At 41.0% G+C, this 12,699-nt stretch overlaps 1 protein-coding gene across 2 annotated transcripts in view; it reads left to right on the forward strand.

Moving 5' to 3' along the window:
- LOC139108591 (cell adhesion molecule Dscam2) overlaps nucleotides 1-12,699 on the forward strand; it is a 126,267-nt gene that overhangs the window by 92,124 nt on the left and 21,444 nt on the right. For both annotated transcript variants that reach the window (XM_070667015.1, XM_070667016.1), the window contains 4 exons: nucleotides 857-1,106; nucleotides 7,594-7,738; nucleotides 8,522-8,784; nucleotides 10,483-10,644. In XM_070667015.1, coding sequence (XP_070523116.1) covers nucleotides 857-1,106; nucleotides 7,594-7,738; nucleotides 8,522-8,784; nucleotides 10,483-10,644 — 820 coding nt within the window. The remainder of the gene's footprint in view (nucleotides 1-856; nucleotides 1,107-7,593; nucleotides 7,739-8,521; nucleotides 8,785-10,482; nucleotides 10,645-12,699) is intronic.

Here is a 12,699-nt window from a genome sequence, read left to right on the forward strand (position 1 = left end):
ATTTTAAAAGGGATGTTAATGCAACTTAATAATCGAAATACATGAAATTTGAAAATTTATCTTTTACGGACAAATAATTTTTTAATCGTGAATTCGAAATCCAGCGAAATGTTAAGGAATAACATACGTAACTTTTTTTTTTTTTTTTTTTTTTTTAATAAAATCTGTTCGCTACTAAAATATCGTTAGAACCAGATTTTTCATTAATTTGCATCTCAATTACGTAGATATACTTTTAAAGGAGACGAGCACGACGGTCAAAGGGCGCGTGATTAAATTAGCTTTCCGAATGCGAGATTGGAAATTCCATCGGGCCACTTGGGTTAATTGTACGAGCGCGTTCGTCCAATTTCTAATTCAATATACGACGACTGTGTTCTCGCGTTCTCTTCATCGGCACGTACACATTACATTTCGATGTACCGGAAATTCCCCGCTTCGCATTGAGATTGCATTTGCGTTAATTTTTTAATTGCATGAATAACGATTAAGCCTCCTTTCATCCCGCCACAAATTATACTTCTTGCATTGATATTCGCAGTTATATTTTTTTTTACAATTAAAATTTTTTTAATTCACACAATGGAATAACTTTACACAATGAAATACTATTTAACGTTCGTTTAAATTTAATTTGCAATGCCAGCACGTTTAACATACATGTATATTTTACATTATACACGTATAATACGTATGCGCACGTAATACGTATAACGAACTTTAAATCGTAAATATTATATTACATTCCGTACATCACGTTTCTATTGTATCGCGGATTATAGTCAAATATTATATTACATTTCGTTGCATTGTGCATAACGCAATATTAATATTATGTGTTTCTCGTGAATTTTAGGTAACTGTGGACTTGGGAAAGGACGCAGAATTTCAGTGCTCCGTCACAGGTCAGCCACATCCGGTGATCTCGTGGGCAAAGGACGGTCTTCCCGTGCGGGATGGATCGTCAGGCAGGAGCAAAGTCACGGGCAACGACGGCTCGACGTTGCGCATATCTTCTATTGTGAGAGACGACAAAGGCATGTACCAGTGCTTCGCTAAAAATGACTACGAGATGGTGCAGGCCACAGCCGAATTACGTCTGGGAGGTAAGATTCGCTCAGCTCACCATTTTCTATACTTTGCCCTCATCTCTCTTGTCTCATAACATTAAGAGTCGTCATAGTTTTTCATTACTTTACTTGAAAAAAAAAGACTTAATAAAACGACGGGATTTCAACGTTAGTCGTAAGATAAAATACGGCAGATATTTTCGTGATAGGTATATTTTTTTATTAAATATTTCAAATCTATTAAAACGCATTAAATAGTTGAGGATTAAAATATGCTGCAATAAATTAATCTTCGCTGCTTAAATAAAATATCTTGATCGTGTGTACGCATACAATTTTCTACTGTTTGAACTTTTTTTTTAATATACTTCTAATAATTTTTTTTTTTTTTTTTTTTTTTTTAATAAAAGAATCAGAAGATTCTTAAGATATTGTACAATATTATAGCGAGTATATTTTAAGTATTACACGCGAGAGTCGGGATGGATTAGCGTGAATGCGAGCGAGCTACCGCACAACTTTGGTAAAGTTTTATTAAAGTTCCTTCTAGGAAATAATAAGGCTAAATTAAGGCTATTAACGGTACACCATTAACCAACGGTGGAAGACTCTATTGCCAAAGTTTTGTCTCCTCTCTTCTCCTTTTTGCGACCTTTTGCAGCTTTTACTGGCCGCTTCATAAAGAACAGTTCTATTGAATATAGTACTATAGACGCTGCCTGTCTTATCATATTATTAAACGCCGATATATTTTTTTTATTTGAAACGATATTTATTCGAGCTATTATTATTTAATTACAAATACGATATCAATTAACGGATAACGTTACTCAATTACAGGATAATAAATAATACATGAAAGCTACAATTATTATAATTGTTGAAAGATAAATTATTAACTTATATATATATTGTAATTTATTAATTATTCCTTTTATTTTTTTTATGCTAGGCAAACTAATTGTAGCGGAGAGAATATCGTTTAATATTGTCTTGAAATTGAATATTAGTTATCGAGAAAAGTAATCGTGGGTTAAATCGCAAAATTGCCGTCTAGGTACAAGATTTCCTGTATCCGCGAAAGTAAATTTCAGGATGGGAATTCTCGTGGGATGTACGTCCGTGTCTTTTCCTTTTCCGCCGCTAGCCAAGTCCTTTTATAGATGCAATCACCACCGATTCGCAAATGCCGATTGTTCCGAGGACTCAAACGTTCTCGCGAATCGATGCGTTGTGCCAATATATTTGCATGAGGATAGGGGAAAGAAAAATAAGGGCGCAAGATAGGAAAACCCGATCGCGGCGAGCGATCGACGGGGTTGAACGTAGAAACGCGGTCGGGCCAAACTCGAAACAAAAAGGGGGATGAAAGCGAAGGAAAAAGCGGAGAAAATGCTTAACGAGGGCGATGCATAATGGAGAAAGGAGAAATCCACTAGCCGGTGCGCCGCGAAATAAATACGTGCCATTTATCTTAGTCAGGGAGTTGGTCGGTCGGAGAAAGAAAGAGAGAAAGGGAGAGAATGGAAGTGGATAGCCGGTGGAAAACCGGGCAAGAGAGTATCGCTGCTTCGTGAACGGAGACGCGCGCGCGGAGACGAATAGCGACCGGACGAATATTCTGCCGTTGTCGTCGCCGTCGTCATTGTCGTCTTTAAAACGGTTGGGACGCGAGGATAGCGTTTTCGCGCGACATAATCCATTACCTTAAACGACCGCTGTCGCTTTCTCGACCGTCTTAAGATGCCCGCGCGCAGAAAGCGAGCGGAGAATGAATGCGAGCACTCGGACCTTCACATTAGTTCCCACCGTCTTCGCCTCGCGTTTGGATTAAACGGATTATAAATGAAGACGGTCGGCTGGCGTAAAAAGCCGGCCGCGGATATTCGATGGGATTCGCAGCGGCCGTAGAATCGGGAATTTGTAGCGTATTAAAAAATATCGAAACTTATCCCGCAAACTATGAAAAACTTTATCCACTTGCGCGCCAAGTCCTTTATTTTGTACCCTTTTTAAGTCTTAAATGAAAGAGGAAAGTTAAAGGCAGATGTCAAAACTTCTTCCATGAATTGTAAATCTTTTATTTTAAGCGGATGTCTTGCGTAAACGCGCGCGGCGATAAGTTTTAAAGGGAATATCATACGTTCGCGTTTCCTTCAATTTTCTTAACGCCACGGATGGGTCACAACTTAACGAGCAATTTATTCAAATCAGTTAAATTCAATAAATTAGAGCAACGTATATAGGGTATAACAAAATTCACGAAATATCTCTCTCTTTTTTTTTTTTTTTTTTTTTTTTTTTTTTTTTTTTAAATAGAACATATGGAAATTCCACTGATCGTTTTTATCGCAATTAAACGATATTCCGGTGAAAAAGCTGCCGGAGGCATTTGAAAAGTGGGACGCAACACGATGAAACGAGACGGAATCGTGCTTTAAATCGCCAGTGCCGAGCGGCGTACCCGGCATTTTTCGACTTTTTCCTTTTTCTCCACAAAAAGAGCGAAAATAATTTATTTCAAATGCGATATGAATTTACGGGGAAAGTTGCGACTTTCGTGCGATATATATTTATTTGGGAGCGCTATATCTATTTACACACGCTTGCTCGAGTTGCAAAACTCGAGACTTTGACGTCGTTCGTTACCGCGCCTGATACGATTCTGAATAATTTATGCGTGCATTTAATGCGATTCACCGATGGAACGTGTGTCATCGTCATTGTTATCGTCATCGCGACGGGAAATACGTAATAATTGAACGACCTGGGAATCCTCTTACGATAACAAAAGAGCCGAATCAAAGGAGCGAAGTTCCATAACGATCGTAAACCGTGCGCGGAAACTGAGAAAGAAGGCTGCAAAGAGTAGCAAAAATACGTATTGCGAAAAAGAGGGTATCCTCGGTATTTTCACAATTTTCGTTCGATCGAACAAAGGAATCACCGCGAGACGGGTTGGCAAAACTACGCGAGAAACTGCTGATTCGCGACGAAATAGGCAGTTTTGAGCGCGAGCCAAATGAGAAATCGCAACCGAATCAGCATCTTCTTCTAGGGACGGAACTTTTTAACGATCGATCTTGAACTTGGTCAAATTTATTTTAAAATCAAACGCGAGTACTTACGTTCCCATAAATTAAATTATATCAATGCTGTTGCACTATTAGTTTTATATTTTATACATTGAAACGACGTTTTTTTACCTCGCGAACAGTAATAAGGTAAAGAAATAAATAAGTATAATTCGAGTCTCACATATTGCACGTATGAATTTTTTTTCTAACTATTTGAAAGAATAAAATAAAATAAAGTAAAATGCGAAGGTAGATCGCTGGCTTTTTTCCAGCTTTAGCGGAATACTTAACTGAAATTTCGTATCGAGTATATCGAATGGAACCCACTTCATCATTTTATCGTCCCCCGCGCATTAATCGGCGCTGGCTGCTGCACCATTCGATTAAGGGTAAAACCGAGCGGGGGCCCGTAAAAGGACGAAAACTTGCCGGGTCGCTTTTAGTGTCTTTTAAAAGAAACTAATAATAATAATGAAAAATCGCACAGTTACGCCCGCGCGTTTCCCGCAGCGTTGCGGCGCGTCGACAATCTGGGTTAATTAATTCCACTTAACGATTTTCCGTCTCTTTCTCCATCGCGGGCAGCCGGCGCAAACCGGCAGTGGGCGGCTGGCTTTAAATCGCGGTTAGTACTAAGCGACGTTGATGTAATAGGGTCCCGGGCTAAGTTGCGCGCCGATAGCCGGGGTTAACTAAACTTGGATTATACGTATATATAACTGTTTCCTGCGTCTCACTAGATTACAGAAACGGAATATCGTCCTGTAGCAAGTGCGCGTATCCCCGGATAATCTTCAAATCTACGCTTATCTGCATCCACGACACACAGATAACTACATATTTCGTTGCAGCTTTGACTATTGCATGAATTGCATGAATGTAAAAAATTTTTATCTCAGTCACTTTAATTGCGCTTTCAGCTGGTGATCTTAGAATTAATTATCAGTTTCGTAAATAGTGTCATACAAATGCAACAAATTTGAGAAACGGTCACAACGCTTTTATTTTTTTTTTCTTATTTTTCTTTCGATTTTTATTTCCAATCGACTGTCCGGGCGACCGACAATGTCGATGATATTTTAATGATAACTTCGCCGCTCTCTACGCGCCCGTGAATTTTACGATAACGCGATATTAAATGCGAAACCGGGCCGGTCGCGCGAAGCGTTAAATTATTTTTCGGTCTTGATTCTGGCAAACTTCCACCTTGTTGACGGCGTGCCGTCGAATCGGCGCGGTCGAAGTAAATAACGAGGGACGTCGAAATCATCGGTCTTAATGAATCGCAGGCAGCTTGCGCTGTTTAAATACATTAATGACACAAAGCCCGGTCCGGAATAATCGGCTCGCAACAAAGTCGCGCGAATGAATGTCGATGGCAGAATTCACGTTGTTGAGCATTTGTCGTTGCAAATCTGTCAAGGATTATACCAATCCGCCACACACGAAAGCGATACACACAATCGACGTATGACTCGCTGAAACTAATGGAACATTTTACCACGTATTGACAGTATCAAGAGAGATACGAGAAGCGTATTACTGTTGCGCTGAAAAAAAAAGAAAAAAAAAATGAAAGCTCTCAGGAATGGCACGACGCTCCAGAATAGAGCTTAATTTCAATGATAGGTTCTTTGACCGATATAAAATTGATTAACCTTTAATGAAAATGTCAGAGCACTATAACAGTTTGCCAGTTATAAACGAGCGAAAATAAAGAGCCGCGTAAAAGTAGGTCGCATCTTTGCTTGATGGAACTAGGTTCGGAATTGCGTCACGAAGAACATCACTCAATTATCATTACGTATGTTAGTTATGTACTTAACTTCGTGTTCTCTTAAGCTACTGTACGTCCAGCATTTTATTCGTAAATAAATGAAGTCGAAAATAGAAAGACGCGTCAAATCATCACTTGAAGAAATAAAACCGTGACACCTTTTCACGATATTATCTCTCACAAAGGTAATACGTTTACGTTAGTCTGTAAAAAAAATTATTTTAATACTTGCATGTTGCAAAAAATTGTAAAAAGAAAAAAAATCTTGAAAAATGTTCTATCACATATTGAGAAAAAAATTACGAAATTCTTAATGACTTTTAATATTAATATCTAAATCTATCCGCGAGCTTGATGACCCAGTCGGCTTTCGTATCAATGAAACTGCAAGTGAATCAGACTTGACGCCGACAAGTGATAACGCAGGGGTTCACGGGCAACGCGACGCGGAACCCCGCGAATGCGGGGCGTGGCACGCGATGTACGGACAGAAAGGGGTATTCTGATTTACGCCACAGGGCAAACAATCATCTCGACCCGACCCCGGCCCGGCCGCGGCCGCGGGGTTATTGTCGGCTCTATAATTCGGGGTTAATTCACCGGGCGGCACTCGAGTTCAGGCGTCAAACCGCAGATCGATAGTTCCGCTCGCGCGCATCGTTGGGGTTGTCATGTAAATGTTGCGTGCATAATACCTCCCTTCGTGCCCGCGTCGCTGCCTTGCGGCGACCCAGGGACATTTCCACGGCGATAACCGCCGCAGACGAGCCTCCGCACTGTCTCCCATTCCGCGTGGTCCACGGATGCGCGTATGCGCTGCGCTGGGTGCACCTGATTCAGGCAGGATTGCGACATTCCGGCGGAAGCTGACTCGCATTCCCTTCTCTACTACTACGATTTGGATCTAACCAACTTGTTGACATTTACCGAGATCATAATTCTCGATTCGGATCAATCGCAGGCTCCGATGTAACATCGTGATTGTCGCTTGCGTAAAACTGCTTTTTTTTTTTTTCTCACAATTTTCTCTGCATTTTTCGCACCATTTTTCTTATCTCGGTGTCACGTTTGTCTGAGCACCGAGTTTGTTTGGGAGAGTAGTTTGAAAAATTCTCTCTCTTTCTCTCACTTTCCTTTTCTTTTTCTTATTCTACGCGACGACAATTTAAAGAAAATCCCGACTATCGCACGGAGATTTTCTCCGAATATTTTTCGCAGTTTGCGCAAGTTACGCGCATGTATGTAGGATAGATTTAGACGCATTGCGACGTGGTGCACGCCATAATTTCAAAATTCCTACAGCTGCAACTGGTTGTTGCGCAACCGATGTGGTTTACTTGTGGAAATATTGTTACGCAATCCGCCGAGAGAAAGTAAACACTCTTTCCATCGTCATAAAATCGCAATCCCTCCAGTTATTTTCGCAGATATTGCTGGTTATCTAAAGAATTCGATCAATACATATAGAACGCTACGACTACTCACAATTTTATTATTTTATTATCAAACCGCAATTTTAAAATAAATTTTTTAGTTGCCCAAAGAAACAGATTAATTACTAATATTTTACAAAACATTCACGAAAAAAAAAATTTTTTATCTTTGACTCATAATTGCGTTTATATTTTTTTTATGTACAAATTATTTTTCAACAACTATGAATTTTCAGACGCTGCACCCCAACTTCTGTACAAGTTCATCGAGCAGACGATGCAGCCGGGTCCCTCGGTATCGCTCAAGTGCATCGCGATGGGCAACCCTACGCCGCACTTCTCTTGGACACTAGATGGGTTTCCTCTTCCGCAAAACGACAGGTAGGACGAGCAATTTTCTCCACGCAAACGTGGAGAACTTTGCAGGGAAACAAAGAAAGTAGATGACAGCGGACGCGCGCGTGCTCCGAAATCCGATCCGTCGTTTTTTTTTTTTTTTTATTATTTTTCTTTCTCCTACCGAACGGAGAGTTTATAATGCCAAAAATCGACGGACGATGCGCACGCAGGGAGATTATTCGCGGTTATTAACCTCGGGGTATTACACGAGATCGTCGGGAAATCGTTGTGGAAGCAGGCTTCTATCCGTCGGAGGTAGATCCCGTGGGGAAGCCTCCGATAGGCCCCCGCGGGCTTCGATTCTCTGAACCAATTGAGAGGAAAATTACCAATCACGCTGTTCAGTCTGGACGTTTTTAAAAGCCGGCCGGATTCCGCGCCGGGATGGATTTAACGGGCGTTCGCATAAGTCGAGAGTAACCCGGCGACGGGGAAAGAGATAATTTCGTCTTTCCGCGGTTCGCCGACGAATTATTATCGCCGGCGGCGAGCTGCGATAAAAATAATCTCATCGAGAAGATGGAATCGTTACGAGGAGAGTGTTTTCTCTTAATGCGAGATCAACGTCGGAAATAGATCTCTCGTAAATTAATAAAAAAAAAAAAAAATTTCGAGAGCGAGATCGCGACGAGTACGACTCGTGGAAACTGAGTTATTGATTTTACTTTAAGCTTCTCTGTCGAGTAAGTGACGAGTATGAGGAATATTGCCGGTCCTCTTATCGTCACCGATATGTGGAATGTAGCGAAATCGATTTGCTTACAGATTCATGATAGGCCAGTACGTGACGGTGCACGGCGACGTGATATCTCACGTGAACATTAGCGCCGTGCGGGTGGAGGACGGCGGCGAGTACAGGTGCTCGGCGGTGAATCGCGTCGCGAAAGCGCATCACGCCGCCCGGCTTAATATTTACGGGCTGCCTCACGTGCGACCGATGGGAAACTACGCCGCCGTGGCCGGTGAAACGACGGTCATCAAGTGTCCCGTTGCGGGCTTCCCGATCGCAAGCATCATCTGGGAGAAAGGTTTGTCGTCGTACCAGATCATGGTTTTAACATCGTAGTTTATTATTTCCTTAAAATCCCGAGTGAAAGTTCATCTAGCTGATCTGATTTTGCAGCTAATTATTAGGTAACGATTGGAATCAATTTCCACTCGGGAAATATTTATTGCTAATCTGATTAATCGAGACACCGCTCGAACGAAGACTAGCGTGGCTTATAGCTCACAAAAAATACGATAAAAATATTGCAGCAAAACGTGGTTTTATATTTATATGTAACAAACATTTTTGTAATATAGAGCAAATCTCGAAGCCTCTCGACTTCATCCAGCGGCTAAACCACGAACGGAACTGGTTCAATTTTTTTTTTTTTTGTTTTAATCAAGTCCGTCGACTTTTACGTGCCGCGTCTCTCATTTGTTCCATCAAACACCATAGCTGTGGGCTGGCAAAATTAAACGCGCTAGCGAAGAATAAAATACTCCGGAAGCTGCAAGGAGCGCATAAGTAAACGACCGCGCCGCGTCTTCGACCGATGAAAAGTCAGCCATTCCGCAGAAAATTCTTGTCCTTATCGAAGATTTTTACTCAAAAAGGCGAGTGCGAACCGAGGCAAACTTTTTTTTTTCTCTCCTTGAGCTTCTAACGTCGATCAGCGAAAGCGAACTGACGCGTAATATCGAGAGAAAGCGAAGAAAATCCTTTTATTTCGACTGAGATCGTGGCCGTTTTGCCTGCGGCGGAAGCTCGGAGCGTTCCTTTCCGTAATGATGAACTCGACTTCGCGAAAGTTTCAAACGATCGTTCCACCAACTTTTCTCTTTTCGTCGACGTCGCGACCACGCACGACCACCTTCGGCTATTTGGTCCATTAAGGGTTGTACCCTACTTTTTAAATATCTACGGAAATGTCTGATAGTTGAACAAAGTTATATTTATAATTTATTTATATTAGTTACTTTATATTACATTTATTTTGCGGAAATTCAAGTGCCGTTAATTCTTATTTAAATTATTATATTTTTTAAGCTGTATATACTTTTTGCATTTTATATTTAATCGTTTGAATATCTAATAGCTTATAATATTTATTGCAAACTTTTTTAGCTAGTACCTTTTACCTAGTAAAACTATTACACGCTGTGCATACCTACACGCTGTTATTTTCGTGTTCATTTTGCTTCCTTGAATATCGAGGCAGCTTCGCTTCGATAACAATTTCAAAGTCGGTTGCCGACTATGGAAGCGTATTCAACACTTGACTGCATCGCCGTGAAGTCGCCAATGTGGTGCAAAATCAGTGGAAAACCGCATTTCCACAATGCCACGGTCGCACGATTCGTGCGGTATTGCAATAGAAAGCAAATGCATAATTTAAACTCAAATATCGCATCTCCACGGCCCCGCGACACTTTCGATTAAGCACTTGATCGCGAGTCAAAGAAAAATATTCGAAAAAATTACGAAATATGTATACTTATATTTCAATTCTCTAATTTTTTTTCAGTTTAATAATTGTTTTAATATGTCTCGCTGCTTTTTTTACCCGAGTGGAAATTAATTTCCACCGTTACCTAATAATTAACTAACAAAGTTTACTGCGCGTACGGACCTTCCTAACACGTGCTCGACTGCTCAGACTGCTTGTCGCCTTTATTTTTTAAAGATGAAAAGATGAACTTTCTTATAATTTAGGGCTAATACATTTTTTCTTTTGCAGATGGTCAAATTTTACCGACCAGTCGTCGTCAGGAGGTGTCTTCGAACGGCACGCTCGTGCTGCATAGAGTTGACAGCAGCACAGATCGCGGCGCGTATACGTGCACCGCGAAGAACAAGCAGGGTCGCTCAGATTCGCAGACCATTCACATAGAAGTCAAAGGTAAAGTTATCTTGCTCCTACATACATATCAATTTCCCTTAATTCTCCTCTCCAGTTTTGTACGTTTGCAAAAAATTTTTTATCCCGTCTGAATTGAAACAACAGCGTCCCAGAAAAAATGTATGTCTGGGTCGTCGTTCGGTGATCAGCTCCGCCGGAATTTTCCGCGGCAGAGTCAATCGTCGTGGCTGTAATCGCGACCAAATGCTTTCGCGATCAAGTGCCGGAGACGTCGAGTCGACTCGGAAGAAATCGCTCATCGATGCACCACGTCGTTCGCGGATTTAACACGCGTCGTTAAACAGAAAAGTCGCGTTTTCTACCGCTGCCTGGCTTCGTGTTTCAATTCAGAAAATATTTCCTAATAGTTACGGAAATTATAATAAAACGTAATAAAGCAAATATCAAAATTAAATTATTTAATCGCGTTTGCAAACGGCTAGTTAAAAGATATCGTTTCGATGAAAAGCGCGATCGACGTGTGTGTCTTCGCAGTGGAATTTTAAATTGATAGCCGCGCGCGGAATCGTGGACGGTTTGTAGATTTTTATCTCGCGTATCGAAGCGAACGGCAATTTTCCTCTCGATACGCGTCATCCTGGCTCAATGCCACGGAGAATCGTTGTAGAGACGAAAATTTGTAGCGCTTCACGTGTATAATATAGTGCGTTCCCGCGAGTATAATATAGCTGGATGGTAGATGGAAGAACTACAACTACATGTTTTATTTTGCGAGATCGAACGGGACTTCTCTGCCTCGTGCATGATAGAAAGTGCGGTGAACTTTCTGTGATTTAAAAAGAAATCTCCCCTTCGTCTCCTTCTGTCACATCACGTCTGCCACGAGAGACGCTCTCCATACAGCTGTAAGACTTCTCTCTCAAAGTACTAAAATATTTCAAGATATAAATTATTTCGCAAAGAACTTCCCACGCGTTTATATTCTTAATATTCTTAAAGCATCTAAAGATGTTGAAAATTAAATTTATAAAGTTTATTAAATTGAAAAGACGGAGAGATTTTTTTTTATGATGACCAGACATCCATTTTTGCAGCGATAACTATGTGATAAAATTCGTTAGCATCTCGATTAACCAGGGACGCTGTTGGTCTTTATTAAATAGCACTATTTAATATTAAAATGTTTTTTTACGATTTTTCTAATGGCAAGCAGTGTTTGAGAAAGTAGATAGTACAATTTTTGCCGTACGATTTTATCTTGAAAGCTTCTCTTGGATTAATAACAGTTTCAGATGCATGACTTTTACGCTGCGATCACATCGAGCAAAGCATGCAGGTAGGATATATAAAATGTGCTCGCGACCTTTTTTTTTTCTCGAGAAAATTAGATCGCGCTATGTTGAATACTCCTCATGTACTATTAATACAAATCTTTTGAGTCGAGAGAATATCGAATTACACAATATTAATATATTAAATATTTTTACTGGGATAACTATTTTATACAATTGTGTTAAATTTCATGTTGTTTCTTTTAACATTATTTGAGACAGTTTTAAAAGTGGATCAAGTCGATTCGGTAACGTGGAAAGTAAGATCAGCATTTCGTAACAGTCAAGATTTTTTATTTTTTAATATTACATAATCAATAGTGATTCGATCTCGCGTATCGAAGAGATTCCTCTTCTCTCGGCTCAATTTCTTTACGACACCGACGCCGATGCCGACGCCGACGCCGATGACGCACGTCGTCGCGATGTGAAATAAACTCTCGTGCTTCCTGTAATTTGCAGTACCGCCTAAAATCGATCCGTTTAGCTTTCCCGTCAATATCCAAGCGGGCGCGCGGGTCCATGTGACCTGCGCGGTCAGCGAGGGCGATTCACCCTTGAAGATCACCTGGCTGAAGGACGGCAGGCCGTTGAAGCCGCGGGAAGCCACCACGCATCAGATTGGCGAGTTCGATCTCGCGTTGAGGATACAGAGCGCGTCGACCGCGCATAACGGCAACTATACTTGCGTGGCGAGCAACGATGCCGCCAAAACGTCCCGCACAGCATCCCTCTTGGTCCATGGTACGCAGCAATCGGCCAA

Source organism: Cardiocondyla obscurior, linkage group LG15 (genome assembly GCF_019399895.1).
Source record: "Cardiocondyla obscurior isolate alpha-2009 linkage group LG15, Cobs3.1, whole genome shotgun sequence".
Taxonomy (NCBI): domain Eukaryota; kingdom Metazoa; phylum Arthropoda; class Insecta; order Hymenoptera; family Formicidae; genus Cardiocondyla; species Cardiocondyla obscurior.